The sequence below is a fragment of the Podospora pseudocomata genome, chromosome 7 (genome assembly GCF_035222375.1).
Source record: "Podospora pseudocomata strain CBS 415.72m chromosome 7, whole genome shotgun sequence".
NCBI classification, from domain to species: Eukaryota; Fungi; Ascomycota; class Sordariomycetes; order Sordariales; family Podosporaceae; genus Podospora; species Podospora pseudocomata.
Window position 1 is genome coordinate 1,550,177 of NC_085891.1, and position 20,720 is coordinate 1,570,896.

The 20,720-nt window shown below is 53.0% G+C and overlaps 6 protein-coding genes across 6 annotated transcripts; 3 read left to right on the forward strand and 3 right to left on the reverse strand.

The window, feature by feature from the left end:
• Positions 1 to 380: 380 nt before the first annotated feature.
• QC762_706170 (uncharacterized protein) lies at positions 381 to 3,147 on the reverse strand (the record flags this gene model as incomplete). Its single annotated transcript, XM_062893467.1, has 4 exons — positions 381 to 538; positions 603 to 2,058; positions 2,083 to 2,681; positions 2,736 to 3,147. The coding sequence occupies 4 exons, from the start codon at positions 3,145 to 3,147 to the stop codon at positions 381 to 383; spliced, it is 2,625 nt and encodes an 874-aa protein (XP_062739271.1).
• A 2,237-nt stretch (positions 3,148 to 5,384) lies between these two features.
• QC762_706180 (uncharacterized protein) lies at positions 5,385 to 8,066 on the reverse strand (the record flags this gene model as incomplete). Its single annotated transcript, XM_062893468.1, has 3 exons — positions 6,628 to 8,066; positions 6,481 to 6,549; positions 5,385 to 6,432 (listed from the first exon to the last, which is right to left on the reverse strand). The coding sequence occupies exons 1-3, from the start codon at positions 6,696 to 6,698 to the stop codon at positions 5,385 to 5,387; spliced, it is 1,188 nt and encodes a 395-aa protein (XP_062739272.1). The 5' UTR covers positions 6,699 to 8,066.
• A 22-nt stretch (positions 8,067 to 8,088) lies between these two features.
• On the forward strand, positions 8,089 to 10,388 carry QC762_0108580 (uncharacterized protein; the record flags this gene model as incomplete). Its single annotated transcript, XM_062884286.1, has 4 exons — positions 8,089 to 9,317; positions 9,373 to 9,430; positions 9,498 to 10,252; positions 10,334 to 10,388. Exons 3-4 carry the CDS (start codon positions 10,020 to 10,022, stop codon positions 10,386 to 10,388), a joined length of 288 nt encoding a protein of 95 aa, XP_062739273.1. The 5' UTR covers positions 8,089 to 9,317; positions 9,373 to 9,430; positions 9,498 to 10,019.
• A 2,987-nt stretch (positions 10,389 to 13,375) lies between these two features.
• QC762_706190 (uncharacterized protein) lies at positions 13,376 to 16,066 on the forward strand (the record flags this gene model as incomplete). Its single annotated transcript, XM_062893469.1, has 2 exons — positions 13,376 to 14,514; positions 14,578 to 16,066. The coding sequence occupies 2 exons, from the start codon at positions 13,376 to 13,378 to the stop codon at positions 15,161 to 15,163; spliced, it is 1,725 nt and encodes a 574-aa protein (XP_062739274.1). The 3' UTR covers positions 15,164 to 16,066.
• QC762_706200 (uncharacterized protein) lies at positions 16,020 to 17,824 on the reverse strand. Its single transcript, XM_062893470.1, has 2 exons — positions 16,897 to 17,824; positions 16,020 to 16,841 (listed from the first exon to the last, which is right to left on the reverse strand). Exons 1-2 carry the CDS (start codon positions 17,045 to 17,047, stop codon positions 16,267 to 16,269), a joined length of 726 nt encoding a protein of 241 aa, XP_062739275.1. The 5' UTR covers positions 17,048 to 17,824; the 3' UTR covers positions 16,020 to 16,266.
• Positions 17,825 to 18,669: 845 nt separating this feature from the next.
• Positions 18,670 to 20,121, forward strand: QC762_706210 (uncharacterized protein; the record flags this gene model as incomplete). Its single annotated transcript, XM_062893471.1, has 1 exon — positions 18,670 to 20,121. One exon carries the CDS (start codon positions 18,670 to 18,672, stop codon positions 20,119 to 20,121), a length of 1,452 nt encoding a protein of 483 aa, XP_062739276.1.
• Between the last annotated feature and the right edge of the window lie 599 nt (positions 20,122 to 20,720).

The following is a 20,720-nucleotide window of genomic DNA, read 5'->3' on the forward strand; positions in this document are numbered from 1 at the left end:
ACCCTGCTGCCGAGGTTACTTGAAGTGCGTCAGCGGGACTAAAACGGACAAACATTTTGATGTGATATGAAGATTGTTTTTGATTTGTTTTGTGTGTGTCATTTTGCCAATCAAACATGGAGAAAAGAGAAATATCTATGATTTGCCTGCCCAAAATGCGATCCATGCTCCCATGCTGTCATGAGGAGGATGGGTATTTGTGCCATATGTGTTCATGTATTTTTTATAATGGCGTAAAGCCATAAACTCAAATCTCCTTGCGCCTGAAAATACCATCACTTGCTGGAAGATTGCAACAGCAGTCCTGCTGGCTGTTGGTGTTCTTCTGGCAGCAGTATCATCACATGCTTGCCGTCTCTATCATCACTTCATGGACCATCTCACGGGCTCTCCCCGATGATATACTTTTCCTGCTGGAAGCTCAACAAGAACTTGGCCACCAGCCTCCCCGTGTAGTTGAACCCGACGTCCCTTGGATAGGGGTGTTCCTCCACGTTTGGCAGGATTGGATCAGCCGTCAAAAAGTCAAGTTCGCTCCCTATTTCCCCACCGTTAGCATCATCCCATCATCATCATTTTTTAAGGAAAACGAAAAAACTCACAAGCATCATAATCCTCCAAGCTCATCAACCTCCTCAACCCCCTCACCATCTCCTCCTCCTCCCTCCCCAGCAATTTATCCTCCACCTTGTTCGCCTCGTCCACCCACCCCTCCTCGAGCGGGTTAAAGCTCCTCTGGCTGACCTCCCTCGAGTAAGTCTGATACACCATGTGAAACATGATGCCAAACTGCCTGAAAGGTAACTGCTCAATCTCCCTGTTCACCCCCAGCGCGAAACCCCTCTTCAGCGTTGGCCTCTCCCCGTTTCGTAGAGAGATCTCATTGTCAGAAATGACAAAATTATCTGCTGCCGTCTCGACACTTTCCATGAAGAGGCAGAGGACTAAGAAGGCGGCTAGGCAAGGGGCCCATTCCTTGCGGAGTTTAGGCTTGAGGGATTTGGAGAATGATTCGAACAGGAGCTGCATTTCTCTGGTCAGGATATCATCGATGAGGGCTTTGAGCTGGCGGTTCAGCAACCGGGGTGTGACCCACGGATTGGACGGGTCGAGGGGGGGAAGGAGGGGGGATAAAGAAGTGATGGAGTTGGGTGTGAGGCAGAGGTGCCGGGTCAGGACAAAATGCATGGCGTAGATCGCCAGCGCTCGCTTGACGATGGCGGAGTCGGTTTTGTGGGCGTAGGTGTGGATGATGGAGAGGATTTTCCGGGGTATGTCGGTGTGTCGAAGGTTGGAGGTGACCAGGGAGGCGTATTCTGGCTCGGAGACGATGGAGGCGATGTACTCTTTGATCTTGCGTTTGAGTTCTTCTCTCTGGGCGCCGGTGGTGGCTTTGACGTCGAGGCCGATGGGGGCTGAGCCGCGGGCTTGGAGGTCGACGGTGTTGTGGCCTGTTTGGAGGTGGTAGTGCCGGAGGACGTCCGCTGACAGAGATCGCGGAGTAAAAAACTTGGCTTTGATCTGGAGGCGGGCGGAGAGGCCGAGGCCGGAGAAGAGCTCGACTGTGCAGGGGCGTTCGACGCCGTCGAGGGTGAAGGAGGAGACGTTTGTTTCGATGAATTGGGTGATTTCTTCTTTGCGGAAGTGGCGGCGGATGAAATCTGGAAACAGAACAGGCATGAAGTCGGGGAACTGCCAGCAGACAGCTTGGGGGACCTGATGGGTGAGCTTGACGCAGTTGCGGCATGGTCGTTCCATATCGCATTTGACCTTTCGGGCATGGCAACAGAAACAAGCGCCCTTTCGTCGGACTTGAAGGGCAGATTGTTTGGTGTCCGTCGCCAACGGTCCCTTCCTCCCACGCTGTGAAGGTCTCAACGCCTCGAAACACTCGAAGGGATTGCTCTGCTGGTTTGGATTTGTCGACTGACTTTGAGCATGCGCATTAATTGTCGACGGCGTCACAATCAAAAACTTGGCCTGTCCTGAAGTGCTCCCCGAACTCGAAGGCGTCGGGCTTGGTGATTTACTCTTCCCCTTTGCAGTCTGCAGCTGCCCCTGAGAAGCAGTCTGCAGCTGCCCCTGAGAAGCAGCCAGCCGCGCACTCAACGTCGAGGAACTCATCGAATCCGTCGGGCTGGCCTTCCGCTTCGTTACTCGATAACTATTCCCTGCACTCCCCGATGGCCCTTTGTTACTCTTCCTCACTGGTATCGGCGCCGACTTTGGCTGCTGCTGCTCTGGCACCACAACCCCCTGCTCCCACCGGATCACCATCCCGGGGCTCTTCGGCGGTGTGCTCGCCGGCGGGCTCAAACTAGGCGTATACTCGATATAACTTGGCGGGCTAGGTGAAACCGTCTCAAAATCAAAACTCGGATCTTCAATCACGAAAATCCCTGGGCTGGAGTTTGCGCTGGTGACCAGGTTGTTGTTGTTGTTAGGTGGCCCGGTAGTAATCGTCGGCCTGTTAATCAACTCTGGTGTTGTCGTTATCACCGTCTGCGTAGTATGTCCGGCTCTCAAGTTAAACGGCTCCCAAGGTCCCGACTGTGCCGAGGTGTCAAAGTTGATCTCTCCTAGCCCTTCCATCCCAAGAAAGCTCTGTTGTTGGTGTTGGTGTTGCTGCTGCTCCAACACAGGAATAACTCCCGCAAAGGCGCTGTTATACAACCCGAAATCTGCTATCACATCAACATCCCTCCTCTCCCATCTCATCCCATCAGCGTACTCACCTGTATCAAACATAAAACCCCCTCCCATATTCCCCACCGTCCCCATCCCCCCCATTTGTCCCAACCCATCCCCGACCTGCGCGCCCAAAAACTCGCCCCCCAAGTCAACATAACTCCCCGAGTAACTACTCCCCTGCCCCTGACTGAGCTGTTCATGGCTGTTGATCGGGCTCACCGGACCACCAATACTCGTCTGCCCCAGCATAGCCCACGAACTGCCCAAACTGTTGCTCAGACTTGCCGGACTGGTCATGAAGCTCCCCCCTCCAGCGCCGGTGCCCACCGGCGATGGTGATGTGCCATCGCCGATGGTGGTGTGGACGGCGGCCCAGAAGGCTTGTTCGTCTTCGGGATCGAGGTTGTAGTCGGACGAGAGGGGGGAGGTTCCCGGGGCGGAGGCAACCGAGGCCATGGCTGCTGTATAGAATGTACCGTTATCTTTTTAAAGCCTTCTTCTTGTTGGTGCCAGATATACGTGATGGGTTTTTGCGCGCGCGCTTGGATAGACGTTCAAGATATGTACCGGGGCGGTATCTCGTCGTGGCACTTCGTACAGGCAATTCAGTCGCAGTCGCAAAAAGTGTTCGTCCGCTCAATATCTCACACAATAAAATCACATACACCCAACAAAGCAGTTCAACAAGACCGCGAATACGTTGCCCAAGTTCGAAAAATGATAAACTGTATATTCTCTCCAAAACGTGGGGGAAGAAGGAAAGGTAGGTCATATCCCATCCCACGAAATCGCATGAACCACCCCTCAGCCTCCCCGCTATCCCCAAATCAGCGACCGAACCGTTGCACCTCTCCCGCCTACCGCCAAGCCCCAGGACTCGACCCCCCCCAAAGCGCGCTAAACCCAATTCGATTACCGATGGGCCTCGGTGTGGCACAACAGGCGACCGACCGTCATACCGAGCGTCTTTATTTCAGACAAAACATTTCTCTTTTCGCATCATATGCCCACCTGTCGTGTACGCACTTTATCAATCATGACGAAAAACACTCAAGGTTCATATTGATTGATACCTTGACTCTTTTGCCTTGCCTTGCCTTGCCCCGAGCCAAACCGTCGGTAACCACTTCAAGTAACGGTAGGTAACCTTTCACAAAGTCACCATCATCACCCACTGCACAACATCAACAAGAGACAGAGAGTATCACGACAAAAACGTATCAGATTTTGAAACAAAGCGTAGGTTAGCAACGCGGCTCCATAAAACGCTTTCTTTCATCAAAGCCTCCATACAACAAGTAGATATATAATATATATATATGGCATGCAAACGCAGAAACGACTGTAACCTCCCATCTCTCAATGGTGATGATGTACGCGCAAAAAAAGCAGATAGCCTCCCTCCTTTCTCCAAAGCAAAAAAACAACAACAGATAGCCACTCCCTTGTCTTCAACATGAATAGCAAAACAAAACAAAAAAAGCAGATAACCTCCCTTTCTGTCTTCGAGTGTCAAAGCAAGAGCAAAAAGTCAGATAGCCTCTCTCAGCAGTTAGAAAGTAAAAAAGAAGCAGCAAATCAGAATAACCTCCCTCCAGTCTTCAAGATGCGCAGCGCAGAAGAAAAAAAAGCAGATAGCCATCCCAACCTCTGTCCAACCCACCCCACCAGCACACCCCCTTACAAAAGACTCCTCGCCAACACACACACAATACAACAAAACAGACAAAACAATGCTCTCAAAAGCCAGATAGACTCCCGCCCAGAAAAACATCATACATCATGCCATCCCCTTAACATCCCTCGTCCTCACATACATACAACAACAAAAACAACAACCCCAAGTATCAATAGCCCTAGTAGACAAAAAACAACAACAACAATACAATAACAACCTTAGAAAAAAAGAAGGAGAAGAAAAGGAAATTTCAATCAGATAGCCACCCCAACCCAAACCATAAATAAATAAAAAGCAACCATACAACCATCATCCACTCAACCCACGGTATAAAAAACGCAAAAAAGTCCACCCACGCCACTTCTCTGTTTTTCGTTAAATATCAAACAACATACCCCCGCCATAATCTCTTTACATCTTCATCATGTTCTTCATCAACAACAGCATCGCCAATTCACCACACACACAAAAGGAAAAGGAAGAAAAAAAAAAAAAGAGTCCATGGAATACCAGAAATAAGTTGAGCAACGTCCCATAAAGATTGCGATGAAAATGAAAAACAAGTTCCCTCGAATAACATGAAATAAAGATCCTAGGTATATATATTCCCTCCGCCGCCGTCGCCGCCCGCCCAAACCCCTCCCCTTTCTGTGCGTCTTGTTTGTGTCCAGTCCAGTCCCGATACAGTCCAGTCGAATTCAGTTTTCAGTTTCCAGCAGGCAGACCCCTTCTGGGTGAGCAGCCCGCAATTTCTTATCGCCTGTCTGTCTGTCATCCAAAAAGCCCTCCTGGGCAGGGAGCAAGTATCCAAAAATATTTTTGTCGTTGTTTTTCGGCTTTTTTTTTTTTGGTGTCGTTTTCTTTTTGGTGGTCAAAGATCCAGGTCCATGGTTTCCTTTGGCAATTCTTTTGGTAAAAAAATCCTTTCTCCAAAACCCAGGAAAAAATGGAAGAGAAAAAAAGGAATGAAGTAGTTCCTGGCGGAACCAAATCCAAAAATAAAGGGCCATATGCGTCAACGGAACCTCCCCGCGGCCGCGGCAGCAGCTCGCTCTTGAATCTGCTGTTCCGTTGATACATACAGCCTGTCCAAATAGTCCATGGCCTGGGCATCCTTGAGGATCTTGGCCACCTGGATGCCCGCCGAGATGAGCTGCAAAATATTCCGGTCGTCTTTCAGCGGTCGAGACTGGTGCTTTGCCGCATGTCGCATCTCCAACGAGTTCTCCAAAATCGTCACAAACTGCTTGATCTGGCCGTTGTACAGCACCCGGGCGGGGATCCGCCTTTTCGTTGCCAGCCTTTTCAGCAGGTACACCCACTCGGTCCATTCACGATCCTGCGGGCGCTCGACGGGTCGCATGTCCTGTGTAAGTGGGATCGGAAACTGGTACTTGGCAACAAAGTCATAAGCGCACTGCGAGAGCCGGTCGTTGACCTGAGTCAGGACACTATCCTGCTCTTGGACAAGGAGATGGGTCGGAAGAGTTGGGAGGTCTCGTTCGGACATCGCAATGTACTCTGGCGGAGGTCTCTTCAGAAACTGGTGCGGCCCATCAAACTCATCCCGGTTCGACGGACGTCGCTGCGATCGTGGCTTTCCGTTCAACTTGTTCTTGTTCCCTGGCTGGGACATTCCGATGGCCGAGTTCTCCAGGGAGTAGTCGGACATGTTGGGAGACGTCATGAGATCATCCATGGAGCCCGATGGCGAGTACCTCCCTTGATATGGCCCCTGTGGTGGGGGCTGATGCTGAGGAGGGGCGCCCTGATACTGCCTCTGGTGATCCCAAGGCTGGGAGTTCATACCGTTCATGCCGTTCATGCCGTTCATACCATTCATGCCCTTGTATGAGACCTGAGATGGTGGCGCCGGGCTCGAGTACTGGCTTGGCGGTTGGGTCATACGCGGATTGAAGGCTGTCGCTGGCGCAAAGGGCGACTCAGCCGCGGCTCGCCCTACCTGGCTGACATTCCCGAGCGAAAGGTTGGCTGGGAGGTGGTATGAAGAAGAGTTTCCATGTGTGTAAGTCACGCTGGAAAGAGGTTGCCGGTTACTCTCGCTGTCCTGAAGCTGAAAGAGGTGGGTGTTGAGTGGCTGAACATCTTACCTCTGTGGGAGGTACGGGTTGCTCCCCGTCTCAAACCTGCCATTGTGATATTGATCACTGTATATCGGGCTTTGGGTTCATCTGTCAGCTGTTCGTGTCCTTTCATTCCCTCCCGCAAAACGGGGTTCTTCGAGATCTTGTTCCCACCTGCGCGATTGTAGCCATCGGTCATTGGATACCGCGGCCGAGGAACGGTACGCAAAGTCCGGCTGGGCCATGGTGGTTCCTCTTTTTTTTTCAAGTTGTCCTGCTCCCGGCTGGGATCTCCAAAAAGCGGCTTCCCGGGTCGTCTGTTTTTTCGCTCACCCGCAAGTGGCAGTGTTGCTTTCTTTGCTGAAAACAATTCAAGAAAAACGCACAAAATACAAAACAGAAAATCGAAACGGTTCCACGGAGCGATAGGGCGCGGCCAGAGGGTAAACAGCAATCAGTCCAGAAGGGCAACGGAGAAAAAAAACCTGCGGCCGGGATTTCCTTGGATGGCCGAGTACCAAAAGTCTTCATAAAAAAATCAGGGTCTCCACGCGGGCGGCGAGAACCTCACTGGGATGTGTCTTTGACCGAATGGCAATCGGGCTGTGGTCCGGCAGAGCGGTTGACCATGGACTAGCAGCGGAGTCTAGCTTGGGCGCTGCTGGGGAATATCGCTCCGGCTCCTCTTTTTCAACGTCGCCGGTGCGGTTTTGCTGAGACTTGTGTCCTCGCGGGACTGGCGGATGAGAAGCCCAAACGACAAGACGAAGCCGATTCAGATCCACGATGGAGACATATATCCCCCCTCGCTGGCCGCGCTGGTGTCAAGGAGGAGGGGGCCGGGTGGCGAGAGCAGCACTTCCACGACCGAGACTGACAACAAAGTGGCCGACACAGCAGGACCGGTGGAATGGAAAATGACAATCTTGACACGCAGCTCAGTTCAACTCAGTTCCGCGTCGCTCGGTGCGCCCAACATGGACCGGGAAGCCGGATGGGAAGGGTGGGAGCAAGCCGGTGCTCACTGCCCGCAACACCACTCACTCGCATACAAGGCCGACTTCGTGACTTTGGTTGCTTGGCGCTCCCCGGATGATGGAATTTCGAGAAGATGGAGGTGAGCGAGTCGGGCAACGACCAAGCGGGTGCAAGTGACGATTTCTCTGGCCAGACATGAGTTGATGGGAAGATCCATGCGGTCGCCATCCAATGGTGTCTACGCCCGCACAACGCCCATGGCCATGATCCAAGCCATTCGCACTCTGCCATACTGCACTTTGCTGACGCCGGTGCTCGACAAGCACAATGCGATGAACGGGGAAGCGGTAGGGCATCGTTGGGCACCAGATGGAAATCTTCGAAGCGGGTAACAACTCTGCGGTGTCGCCCAATGCCCAGACCCTCGGCAGTCGTGATTGGTGCCAGGAAGCTCCCTGTTCTCCGAGGCGGCACATCTGATTAGGGAACCGATCGAAGCGACTGACGTTGGGCACGAACACGTCTCGCTGCACCAGCCCAACCATGCTGCCGCCCTATCATGCCATCTCGTCGTCTGGTCTGCCGTGATGCCACGCAGCAGTGCTTCTTGACCGCTCCCGACTGCGTCCGGTCCGTCGACGACGCCGTCCGGTCTGACCCTTGGAGTGTTGACACGGCATCAGTTAGCCCCCATTTCCCCCCACAACCCCTTCCCACGCTTCCCATCCTCCCCCACGGCCTACTTTTTTCTTAAGAGGAGGTCCATGGCCGAGGCCACCCGCGTCATTGTTCCTGTCCTGGATGCAAATTTGGCATGAGGCATCGCGCCTTGCCCAAGACGGACAACTGACACAGTACTTTTTCTGCCGAGATGGGGACATCACCTTCAATCAAGGTATCATTTTTCTTCCACCCCACGTGCTTTGCACCCACACTGTAGCCCGACAACACCCACCGATGGGCGATGATAAGACTTCAGCCCCGAACGGCCCGGAGTTCGGGGCCTGAAGCTCGCCGGCACCACTTACAAGATCAGGCCGGACCCTCTCACTCACTTCTAACCTTACCCAGAGATTCCCTGTTTTGGACTTCCTGAGCCTCTGGACCCCAACCCCGGATGGAGACCTCTTGGAGCCCTTGGATATGGATTGGTGTGGTTTCCACCACCTGCGCATTGCTGTCATCATGATGCGCGCTCCTCGTGAGAGGAGTTGCTGTTTCTCCTGGCGAGAGATGAGAAAAAGTCTGTTTGACGAGGTAAGGTAAATTATCGCCGATGCTCTCCAGAGACTTTCCTGTGATGGACTTTGTTTCCGCGGAATGAGGCACCCCTTTTCCCCCTAAAACTTTCTCTAGGTCCCAGTTAGCACCACTCTGGCTGCCCTCCATCCGCATGTGGAAGGAGACCTGCACATTGCAATCCGATTTCTTGCGCGCAGGATGCCGTTCACCTGGTTGAAGACATCAACTGTCACATTTTAGCCTTCATCCGCCGTATCTGCCGTCCCCCTCTCTTTCAGAAAGCCTCGGAATCGACAAACCCAACCCCAACCCCAACCCAAACAGTTCGCCATCACACGACAACAACAGCCTCGGGAGGATGTAGCAGTATCCCATGTTTCACGGGGCTTGCTTGGTGCGTGATGTGTCGCCCAAGCTTTGCAGCCTCGCCTTACTTTTGGTCCTTGAATACCACCAGTCAGATGTGAGGAATGAGGCTCTCGCCGAGTCCGGGCAGCTCTTCGTCATGTGGCACAAATCTCCGAGTTGTGATCACGCCTGGGTCATGCAAGAGCACTTCCAAGAGCCATGAGCAGGCGTGTGTGCTGATGAAGCACGTTGAAGATACAAGATAGGGCTAGGGCCAGCAGATGCCTGGCGCTTTAGTGAGTAGTAACCCCATCAATGGTCACCCGAAAGCGGTATCTAACAACGGGCCAGGCTTTGTAGAAAGATTGAAACCAATACACTGCCTGGACAAGCCTTGTCGGCCAGCCTGATCAATTGTTGCTCCAAGCTATGGACTCGGTCTTCGAATACAAGGCATCAAGGGGAAGGCTAGCCTGATTGCAAGAGTCTTATCCGGGGTCGGTTGTGGAGGTTGATGATGTCCCAGGATTTACACATGCTGAGGGATGGGGTCCGAGCCACGCCTACTTACCTGGTTTCCGGGGCTGCCACACCTGTTGTTGACCTTGGGTTAAGGATCCTACACTCCAGCTCAGAAGAAGAAGAAGCCGACCAACAACGTGCCAACTTGCAGCCCTCGACAACGTCTGTTCTTATGAAGAATGGCAGAAAGGGGAGCCGGGCGACATCTCCGGGAGTGGACACTTGAAGAGGGCCCCGTCGTTGACAGGACGAGACACCAGCCATCGACAAACTTGGTCAACAATACTCGAGCCATCGACGCCGATTCGTTCGCCCATCGACAACCGTATGATGAACGCCGCTTGGTTAACGTCTTTGGCCGGCAGACATCCACATCAGACCCTAGCTGCATACTGAGCAATGAGTTGGAGGGGCTGTTGCTGATGTGGCGAGCAAGTGGGCGAGTTTGGTGCTTTTGGCCATTGTGTATCTGACTGATGCCAATCCAGCTGAGTCTCGAGATGTCTTGCACGACATCAAGCCAGGCAATGAGGAGGTCTGGTCTTCAGGACACCTGTCGCAGACACCCAATCAATGTACGCTCTCCCATCGACAATATCGCGGCTACTGCGGATCGATCAAAAAATCAGTCGATGCATATCTTTGAGGGTCTCATGCACAGTCGACCAGATGTAGCAGTTGCGTATTCTCGTGGCATCTCTTGTCCCGTGTAAGTGAGATCCAGACCCTTCCATCTACCGTTGCAGTAGTAGCAACTGATCTGAGATTGACAACAAGCAGTGCATATCAGGAACGAGCTCTCCAATGATGTCGACAAAAAAATGCACTTTTGCTCTTCGATGTGACTGAGTCATGGAACCTCGGACGAAACATCAATCTCGCAGTCTCGGCATGCGTCGAAAGTGAGGCGGCTGCATGTCCAAAGCACGACCAAGTACGGGGACATCGCGTGTTTGGGCATTGCTGAGTTGGCAGAGAGAGGGGAGAGTGAAGAGCCGAAACGATTACCCATCACAGAGCCTTCAGAACCGATTGAGAGCACCACCATCATCGCCGCCGACGTCCAAGCAAAACTCGTCCAGCTGCCGTGGTGGCTTTCCCATCATGACCGGTCAACGACAGGATTTCCATTTTTGGATATCCAGGTTCTGAACCAAAACCGGGCGAGACTGAACTGACAGCAGGCGCCTTTGCTCTTGTCCATTCACACGAGAGAGCGAGGCACCAAGCAGGTGAGCTTGGTTGGTATTGGCTATCGTGGCCCACTTGTAGACGACTGGCTGGTGGACAGCAATGGTAAGACAACCCCTCTTCTTCTGTTGAACAGCAGCATGCCGCCGAGAGTGTTTCCTGAGACATGACGACGCCGAGCACTGCGGGGTCGTAGCATGGTTTCCATGAGGTCGGCAATCTGGGGACGATTTGCTGCGTGAGTGGTCTTTTCGATCTTGGTGACCCTTCAACAAGAGCGCGCGAGCAGCAGCACTGGCGGCAACGGCGTCTGTCCTATCGGTGCTTCTCTCGCTATCTGTGTCATCAGGCTGTCAGTGATTTGATCTGGATTATCCGAATATCCCGCAACAAACAGGTGAGGAGTATGTCAAGGGAGTGTGAGTGAATGTGACAGGTCGAAGCTGAGCTGGCACAGGACCTGTCTGCATCTTCCATAGGCCATAGTTGCATGACGGCGTCGCACACCGCTGACGACTGGTTGGATATCCTGTTTCTGGTCTGCTCGGCGGGGCTCTTGAAGCGATTCCGGCCTATCAGCAGAGGTGGTGATAGCTAGCCTGCAACATGAGCAGGGGACAGGCTGCATCAGACGGAATGCCAACGCATCACTGCAGAGGCACTAGGCCGTCGAGCCGGCCGACTCTGATGAGGTTCTCGTGTGAGATTGGCGAAGAGATTGCAGCGCGGTGCAGCGACGCGCAGGTATACGCAGGGAGTCGCAGCAAAAGTGCAGAAAGGAAGCGGCAGGAAACATTGCGATGGACGGTGCCGAGACGAGAAGCGAACAGCCAGAGCGGGGTCTCATCAGACAAGACGAGCCTGTCTTCGAATGACAGCGTAGATTTAAAAACCCGCGCGCCCCTTCCTTGCCCAACAGTTGTCCTTTCCCCCCAGAGAACTCTTTCCACACCAGAGCCCAACGAGACCCGCCATCGTTCATCGTTACTGCCCAACCTAACGCCATCCTTCCTCACTGGTTCTCTTTTTTATATACCTGAACACCTCACCGCTCCTCTCTGCCTCCACACAGAAACCACGCCAGTCTCCCCAAGACTCCATCACCACTTCTATCCCCACAGGACACTCTTCCTTCTGCCACTGGATCCTTCCCCAAGACGGACAAGACACGTTGGAAGCCTCCATTGCTGTCGTTGTCTAGAGAGCAGTCACAAGCTCACATCTTGCATTGCCGCATACTCTGCCTGCCGTCTGGAATGTCTGCCACGGTTATGCCCCGGACCACTGATACCATGCCTGGCTACAACACCCACAATCTTGAACTGGACGAGGTTCACACCCCCTCGAGGTATATTACGCTTGTTTTCATTTGTTTCCTGGGAGGCCCATAGTGCTTTTTTTTTGGCTTTTCACATCATGTTGCGATACAAGTCATGTTTTTCCTTTTTCTATTTCTGCCTGTTCTTGAACATCTTGCCTTGGACCAGGTCTTGAGTGAGACGCCCCATGAGCATGGATCGATCAATCAATCTGGACATACGAGAGACTTTTGCAACCCAGGGACAGCGTTTCACAGACCGATTTCTTCCCAAGGACACAAACGTCACATGGATCGCCAACTGGATGCCCCGGATTTCATCTGCCATGGACTACTGCCACGGAGCTCTCGTCACAAACCTCTGGATGGATGGTGTCTCAGCCGAGTCACTCAGATCAGTCAGACTTGGCACTCGTGCTGGGTTGACTGCATCACTGTTACTTTTACACAAGCTTTTCGAAGCTCAATCAGTAAGTCTCGGACACAGTTCGCCAACATTTCGACAAGCCGCTTGAGGGATCTTGCCATGCGGACTTCGACACTCTTTTCGGACAGCAACAGGACGACAACATGGAGATGGCTTTCTCTTTCTTCTTTCTCTCAGGACCACAGGACTTGAAAAAGAACAGGTTTCGCAGACAGGACTTGCGCACTGGAATTTCCCGGACACTGGATTCATCTTATGGACAACTTTCTTTTGCCAGCGAGGACCTTCAACTTCATGCAATCACAAGTCGCTGACTTGTGCATGGCTTCTCTTCGAACACACCTTGGGCACCTTTCTGGACTTGCTTTTTCTTCCCTCTCTGGATCATCGACGAGGATTTTTCCCTGGACTTCCCTGGACCTTCTGTCACCACACTGCTATCGACACCCGGACATGTCTTGCTCAGCTCAGAGTGGAGGAAAACAAGATTGATGAGAAATACTGTCTCTTGATCCTCTTCTTCTGTAGCTTGACTAGATCTCTTCGCCAACAACAGCCAAGGATTTTCTCTGGTTTTCTTTTCGCACCGGTTTCGCTTTGCTTTTTCTTCAACCTGGATTCACTTTGCTCCTCGTGACGCGACCGGATTCTCAACCTGGCTCCAGGCCAGCAGCCTTGATGTGAAACTTCTTTCTCCATGGATTCCCGGATAGTGTTGCTCTTTGAGAACGCTCAATTGGTCTGTAGCTACCTCTGTGACAAATGTAGATAGCTCTCACTAACATAGCTCGTTTGCAGGATACAAAGTTGTGCCATTTGATGCCTCAGTTTCTTTTTGGTCACATTTCCTTTCTACATTTTCTTTTCTCTCTACAAGACGACAACGACATGGTGGAATGAACAGCACACTAACCATTTGCTCCAGCGACTATAGCTACAGTGCTCAGCCCAACATGCTTTCCTCATCTGCCTCTGGAATCTTTTCTTTTTGTCAAACAGGACCAGCCGACCTTTCTGGCTCGGCTTGGGACACGACAGTTGAAGGACCACAGAACTTTCCTGAGTTTACGGATGCCACGGATTACTATGCTGGAGAAGCCGAGGACTCTTTCTTGCCATTTGGCCAAATCACCCCAAAACCGGACCAAGATGACTTCCACGCCCGCTGGGCTCCTTCCGACAACAAGGCCCTGAAGGCTGAGCCCATGCGCAGAGGCACCTCGCGCAGCTCCACTGGGAGCCTCAAGAACAGAAACACAAAGCCTTCTGCCACTTCGGTCAAGAAGACCAGGTCAAGAGTACAGTCCATCCTCACACAGACATCATCACAGATGTCCAAGCTTGACATGGCTGGTGCCCCCTACTCGGATGGTCCTGCTGTTGCCGCTGGCCGGATCATGGATGTGCAGCAATACCTTGCTCAGGATCTCGACACTCTTTCCGTCAGCGGTGCTGGCTACTACCCCATGATGGGTTTCCCGGATGGCTTGACCTACAGCAACGACTTGGCCCCCATGGCCCAGCACGTGAACCCCCAAATCTTTGATGCCGGTCTCATCAGCCACTCTCCTCACTCTTGGGGCTCGCTGAGCCCTGTTGACTCCCGCCTGTCTTCCCCTGGTCTCGGCGATGGTGCCGAAGACTTGTGGTCTGCTGTCCCTTCTGCCTCGTCTCCTGGCGAGAGCCAGAGCTCCAACTCGCCTGTTCTGCCTGGCCAGTCACCAAGGTATGTTGCGACTACAAACGCGGCTGAGCTCGGTGCATTGTCTCACACCAGTGATTTCAGGATGAGCCGGAAAATGGATGGCCAGTATGTGACATCTGACGATCTTCACCTTGTTCCCACCATGGGTGAGGATGCTTTTGCCCTCCCTCCTGCCTTTGGCGCCCGCCGCATGAGCGGCGAAGGTGAGTCTGCTCGGGACCATTATCTCTACAAGAATGCGTACCCCCACGCGGACGGACTTTTCCACTGCCCCTGGGAGGGCCAGCCGAGCTGCAACCACAAGCCCGAGAAGCTCAAGTGCAACTACGAGTAAGCACCATTTGTTTGACTCTTGTGATCCATTCCATCAGCTAACCACTCTCTCACCAACAGCAAGTTTGTTGACTCCCACCTCAAGCCCTACCGCTGCAAGGTTGAGGGTTGCCAGAACGCCCGCTTTTCTTCCACTGCTTGCCTCCTCCGACATGAGCGTGAGGCCCACGCGATGCATGGCCATGGTGAGAAGCCCTACCTGTGCACCTATGAGGGCTGCGAGCGCTCCGTTGCCGGCCACGGATTCCCCAGACAATGGAACCTCAGGGACCACATGAGGCGCGTCCACAATGACAACGGCACCACCGCTCAGGCTGCTTCCCCTCCCGCCTCTGGCGCCACCACCTCTACCCGTGGCCGCAAGAGAAAGAGCGATGTTCAGGAGAAGCCCGCCCAGGAGAAGACCAGCTCCCGCAAGTCCAAGTCTGAGGCTTCCAAGCCCGTCGAGCCCCCCGTCAACCTCGAGATCACCCAATGGTGGGAGCACCAGAGAGCTCTCCAGGACCTCGTTTCCGCTGGCTACCAGCCCGACGACATCCAGACCTTCCATTACATCAAGGAGGCTCAGGACCACTTGACCGCCATGGACAGGATCACCCACAACCTCACCGCTAAGCCCGAGGTCCGCCGCGGTTGGAGGAATTGAGCGATTGTGAGTTCTCACTGCGAGATCTTCGAGCCAGCCATGTGACTCTCCCCACGCCGCGCCGAGTGCGCCGGTTTGATGTGGAAACAAGGTCAGACACATCGCCCTGGACTTCAACCCCCACGGATCAGGATCTCCGAGCATGCCTGCCAATCGGTGTACCTCTTTCACCCCCTATGCTTTCTTTCCTTTTTCCTTGTTTGGGTACGGGCGGACTTGATTGAATTTGACAAAAAATGGAAAAAGACCAAAAACATGGGACAGTCTCTTTTGAGGCAATTGGGAGGATAGACCTTTTATGGATTATGACTTATGATTTACGAAGATATGACGGGGGCTTTGGATATCGGATTGGGAAACCTCAGATAGAACATTTTTCGTGTTGGCTACATGGGCCACACAGACTCAGACACCACGACGGACAGCATTTCTTTTGTCATATTTTCCTTTTGTTTATGAGATACGGGAGATACGGGATATGAACACGCGGGTTTTTTTTTCTTTTTGGTTATGGAGTTTAAAAGAAAGGATTTGGGATTGTTTTTCTGGAATACATAGCGCAAAGCGAGAACTTGTTTATCAAGGATTTTTTGGATTACCGGTTATGGGTGTTGTTTGACATGAAAAAAAAAATTGGGAGATTTGATGAAAAGGATATGATGACGACCTGGCGTTTTGTTTTTTGAAGGGATTTGTAGAAAAGTTATTATAGACTTGGGATAGATTTGTGTGCTTGTTTGTTTGTAGTTTAGTTTTGCCTTCGTTGTATATATTTTGGCAATGTTGGATACCGCCTGTTGTATATTGTATATTGTTTAGCAGCACATAGCGTTGGATGGTATAGGATGGCATGGGATGGAATAGGAAAAGGCAAAAGCTCATGGCTGTTTGTGTCTGTCTGTTTGTCTTGACTACATTGTGTGTGTGTGTGTGTGTGTGTGTGTGTGTTTGTGTTGCCTATCAATGAATTGTTGCTTTCCTGTTTCTTTTCCGGTCGTGTGTTTCTCTATCTACCTCCCTCCTGCTCATTTTCCTCCTCTGTCCGTCAATCTCAACTTTTGCATCTCTCATCCTCGCTGGGATGGGGTTGAGTTTGCGCGATCTCAAAGAGGCAAGTCAGCCTCCCCGGGGATCAAAGTCCCGTTCTCGACGGCGGCACGGTGGCCGCGGGCGAGCATCCCGTAGACGGGCATGTACGTGTCCAGCCAGGGGAGGATCTCCTTTGCGCCGGGGGAGGAGCGCCAGTCCCTCATCAGGTCGCAGACGATGCTGAAAAGGGAGACGACGTTGACGCCGGCGCGCATCATCTGATCATTGGCGAGGTCGCGGATCTCTTTTGTGACGGTGCCCGAGGCTTCCTGGTTGGCCCAGACGGAGTACCCCTCTGCGCGGAGAGAGCGAGCCAAGAAGGCGGTGCAGACATCTGTGACGATGCCGGCGAGGATGATCTGCTTCTTGCCTGTGGCCTTGACCGCGGCGCGGAACTCGGGGGAGTCCCAGGCGTTTACTTCTCCTTGGCGGGCGATGACGGGGGCCGTGGGGTACATATCGAGGATTTCTTGGGGGAGGGGGCCGTTGGGGCCGGTGGAGGCCGAGGTGGTGAGGATTACGGGGAGGGTGGGGAAGGCAAGGCCTAGGGCGGAGTGGGCGAGCATGTTTTGTTTGAAGAGGGTTGGGTCTGGGGGGGTTAATAAGGGGTGTGAGAAGGGGAAGGGGGAAAGGGGGGAACATACCGTAGTCACGGGCGAGATTGTAAAGGCCTTCTTGGAGGTCGACGATGATGAGGAGGGAGTCGTTTTTGTTGAGGCGTTCCCAGGGGAAGGACGAGTCGGCCAGGATGGGGAGGGCCGTGAGGGCGGTTGTGAGAAGGGTGGTGAACTTCATTGTGAGATGGTCAAGGTGAAATCACTGGTGAGAAGGTTGATGAGGAGATGGTGATGGTGATGGTGATGGTGATGAAAGTGAGTGATTGATATTTTGGCTGTACCAACTCCTTTTATAATGAACTTCATCCCCAAGATCTCCGCAGGACTCTCGATATCCTGAATTTCTTTCCTCATTATCGTCCCGCGCCTTGCCTCCCGGATTATCGTTGTTGACCGCCACAAGCATCTTGACAAGCACCGTCTAATCACTTGATCAGCATCCCGTCAGTGCCCAGGTCATCATGGGTCACATCGACTAGACAGCATCGAGTCCGTGATGACTAGAACCGCGGCCTTGAACACCGAAATCAGCACTCCACCGAGAGTCCAGCCCGCGGAAGGATGATGTCGATGGCTTCAATATCCACCACGTTGTTCGTGTTGTTGCTATGTCCTGACTAAGGCACTGCCTGCCCGATGCAACGTACAGCTAGTTGACTGCATTGTCAGCCGGGACTAAGGATTGGATAATTGTGTGTAACGCGGATTGCTGATTCAGCGCCTGCAAGTTGAAGTGATGGTTCGCTTCGCGAGGATAGCTTGGCTGGTAGAGGTTTAGTAAGCTAGAATATCACACACAAAATATACCTTAGGTATGAGGGGGAAGTTGGGGAATAGCCAAGATGGAGGTAGATTGGAGATCTCCGTGCCGCCTCAGATCCAGATCGCATCACATCATCTCTGAGAGGTTGATGATGGGATTCTTGAAATCCACGTCAGCTCAACTTAATCATGTTTAACCGCACCCAATGGCCTGGAGCGCGCTAAAATGGGCCGCCAAACGGCCAGCGGCGGGATGGCAGGTGTAGCGTGACAGCCGGTGAATCACCTCAACGCCAGCCCGTCCACCTTGAACATAGCGTGCCCCCACTTTGACTTGTGTTTCCGTCTGGGGAAGGAAGGTCAGAGCTTCTTGTTTCCACCGTCGATAAGGCAGAGGAGGGATCATCCCAACTGACTTATTCACCTTTATTTAGGAGACAGGATTGCGGCGAATGTTCAACTTCAACTTCTGCGACATGTGTAACCTGTAACAAATCCTCAGACGGAGCTGAAGGGCTCTAACAACATGATATCTGAGACCTGTTAGTGGAGGGGTTTGCTTTGGCCCCCCCCCCACCCCGCCCAGCCCTTGCAGTAGCGAACGGTCTGGAACCAAGACAGGGAAAACAGCAGCTGCCCTTGTCAATGACTTGCACTAACAGATGCGCCCCTCACTTCCGTATCAAGATGCTATCGAGGCTGTAAGGCGGGAAGAGAACCCCTGCCGCCACACTCGTTTTGGATGCCGGCATGGGCGAGGCGACGCGCCGAGAAAAGAATAGATCTTCCGTTCGAGGGGCAGGAGATGCTGGTAAAGCTGGCCTCAACCTCCGTTCAGAGGGATGGAATGTTTCTTTCCCTTTTTTCTCCAACTTGAGTCGTCTTGCCCTGTTTTTTGTCTGAGAAGGGTTGTTGCCGATTGATATTTGGCGAACACTGCTGGACAAGTGGCCAGAAGTTTTATTTCCTTCGCTGACTTGAGGTTTTTGAAACTGCTGGTTTGTTGCAATTGGGTTGTTTACTTCGCGATACATCACCATGAGGTTATTACACCGACTCTCGGAGCTGTCAGTTCTGGCCAGCTTGGTTCTGGCCCACGAAGGTCATAATTATGACCACCATCACCACCCTGATCACAGTCATGATCACGAAGATTTGGGGGCAGTCAAGATCTGCGGGGACGGTGGCTCTCTCACCGGTGGATGTCAAGATGGCCTAGGAAGCATGGGTGCGGCCGACGAGAAGGAGTTCCTCTGGAAGGAAAACGACACCGCCCAAAAGCCTGTTACCTCAACAGACGATGACAGCAAGCCAAAAGGGTATCCCTGGACCCATACCACACCATGCTTCACCAGCCCCCAACCCGACACCTCCATCTGCGTCTTCACAGACAACAACTTTGCCAACGGCAGGGGAGCCTCCTTCATCACCACCCCCCGCCGCGCTGAGTATCTAGCCACCACCCCAGCCTTTGTCGACCAGGACCTCGTGAAGAATATCAACCAAGACCTCCACCGCACCGCTCCTTCCAAATACGAGAAGCACCAGATCCCCGGCAAGGGCATGGGCCTCATCGCCAAAGTGCACATCCACCGCGGAGACCTCATCATGGCCAACACACCCTCCTTGATGATCGACTACCGCGCCTTTGAGGACCTCCCCAAGGAAGAATACCGCCAACTTCAAGCCGCAGCCGTGGACCAGCTCCCCGACCTCCACCGCGAGCACATCATGGCCCTCTCCACCCACGACGGCATCGAGCGCACCCACATCGAACGCATAGACAAAATCTGCTCTACCAACGCCTTCGACATCGACCCCGACAGCGACGACGAGACCCAGGACCACGGGTTCTATGTCGTCTTCCCCGAGATCGCAAGGATGAACCACGACTGCCGCCCCAACGCGGATTACTACTTTGATCACGAGACGCTAACCCAGTACATCCACGCCATCCGTGACATTAGCCCCGGGGAGGAGCTCACCCTCTCGTACATCAATCCCATTATGAAGAAGCGCGCGCGCAACAAGAAGCTGAACCGGATTTGGGGGTTCCAGTGTGCTTGCCCGTTGTGCACAAAGGAACAGGCGCAGGTCGAGGCGTCGGATGTTAGGATCCACCAGATCAAGGAGCTGGTTGGGGAGTTTAGCGATTGGAGCTCGGATAGCAAGGCGACGCCGCAGTTGGCGGAGCTGGTGTTGAGTCTGTATGAGCAGGAGAAGCTTTGGGGGAGCATGTATGAGGCGTATACTTGGTTGGCGCTCGAGTATAACGCTGTTGGGGAGCCGTGGACGGCGGTGAAGTGGGCGAATAGGGCGGTCGAGTGGGGGATTCCGGTCGTAGGACCCAAAGATGGGGATATAGAGCAGATGAGGAGGCTGATCAAGGACCCGTGGGCGCATTGGAGTTGGTTGAAGAGGGTCAAGGTTAGAGGGGGGTGGGGGAAGGGGAGTGAGAGGGAGGGGGATGGGGATGATGATGAGGAGTAGGAGGGTGAGGATGGTTGGGTATGGTATAGGCGTTTGGGACTGTTTTCTTTTATTGGCTTGGAGCTCGAATAGGGAAAAAAATACGAGTTGTGGTAGTGATGAATGCAATTGTCTTTTGGATCGTCAGGACAGACAGGAGCACAGTATATATATTAGGTCCCGCACGCCACTCTCAACAGCAGCTTGAGCATCTTGATCAGGGCTCCCTTGTGGTCAGGACAAATGGTTAAGTTGTAAGAGCCGCTGTTGCCGCCCACCGCCCCCCGCCGGGGGCTTGCAACCGATAGCCCCCGAGTTTGATCCGGAGTAAAACCATCGAGGTTTTCGTAACCGGCCACCCTTTCCAATAACGGTTGGGAGGTTGGCCGGCAAGCTTTTGCTGTCTCTTTCGACTTTTCTTTTTGCTTTCTGCCTTCTTGATCTTGGTCTGGACGAGTAGACCATCAAGCTTGCTGCTCTGGTCCTTGTTGGTCCCCTTTATTCCTACTTTATGTCGAACTGAAGAGCTGTGAGAGCCAGCGCAAGCAATATGGAAGGCATCTCACAGTCAACATTCTGAGCTCCACCTTCGGGGAGGGAAGGAGCGGTGGTCAGATGCT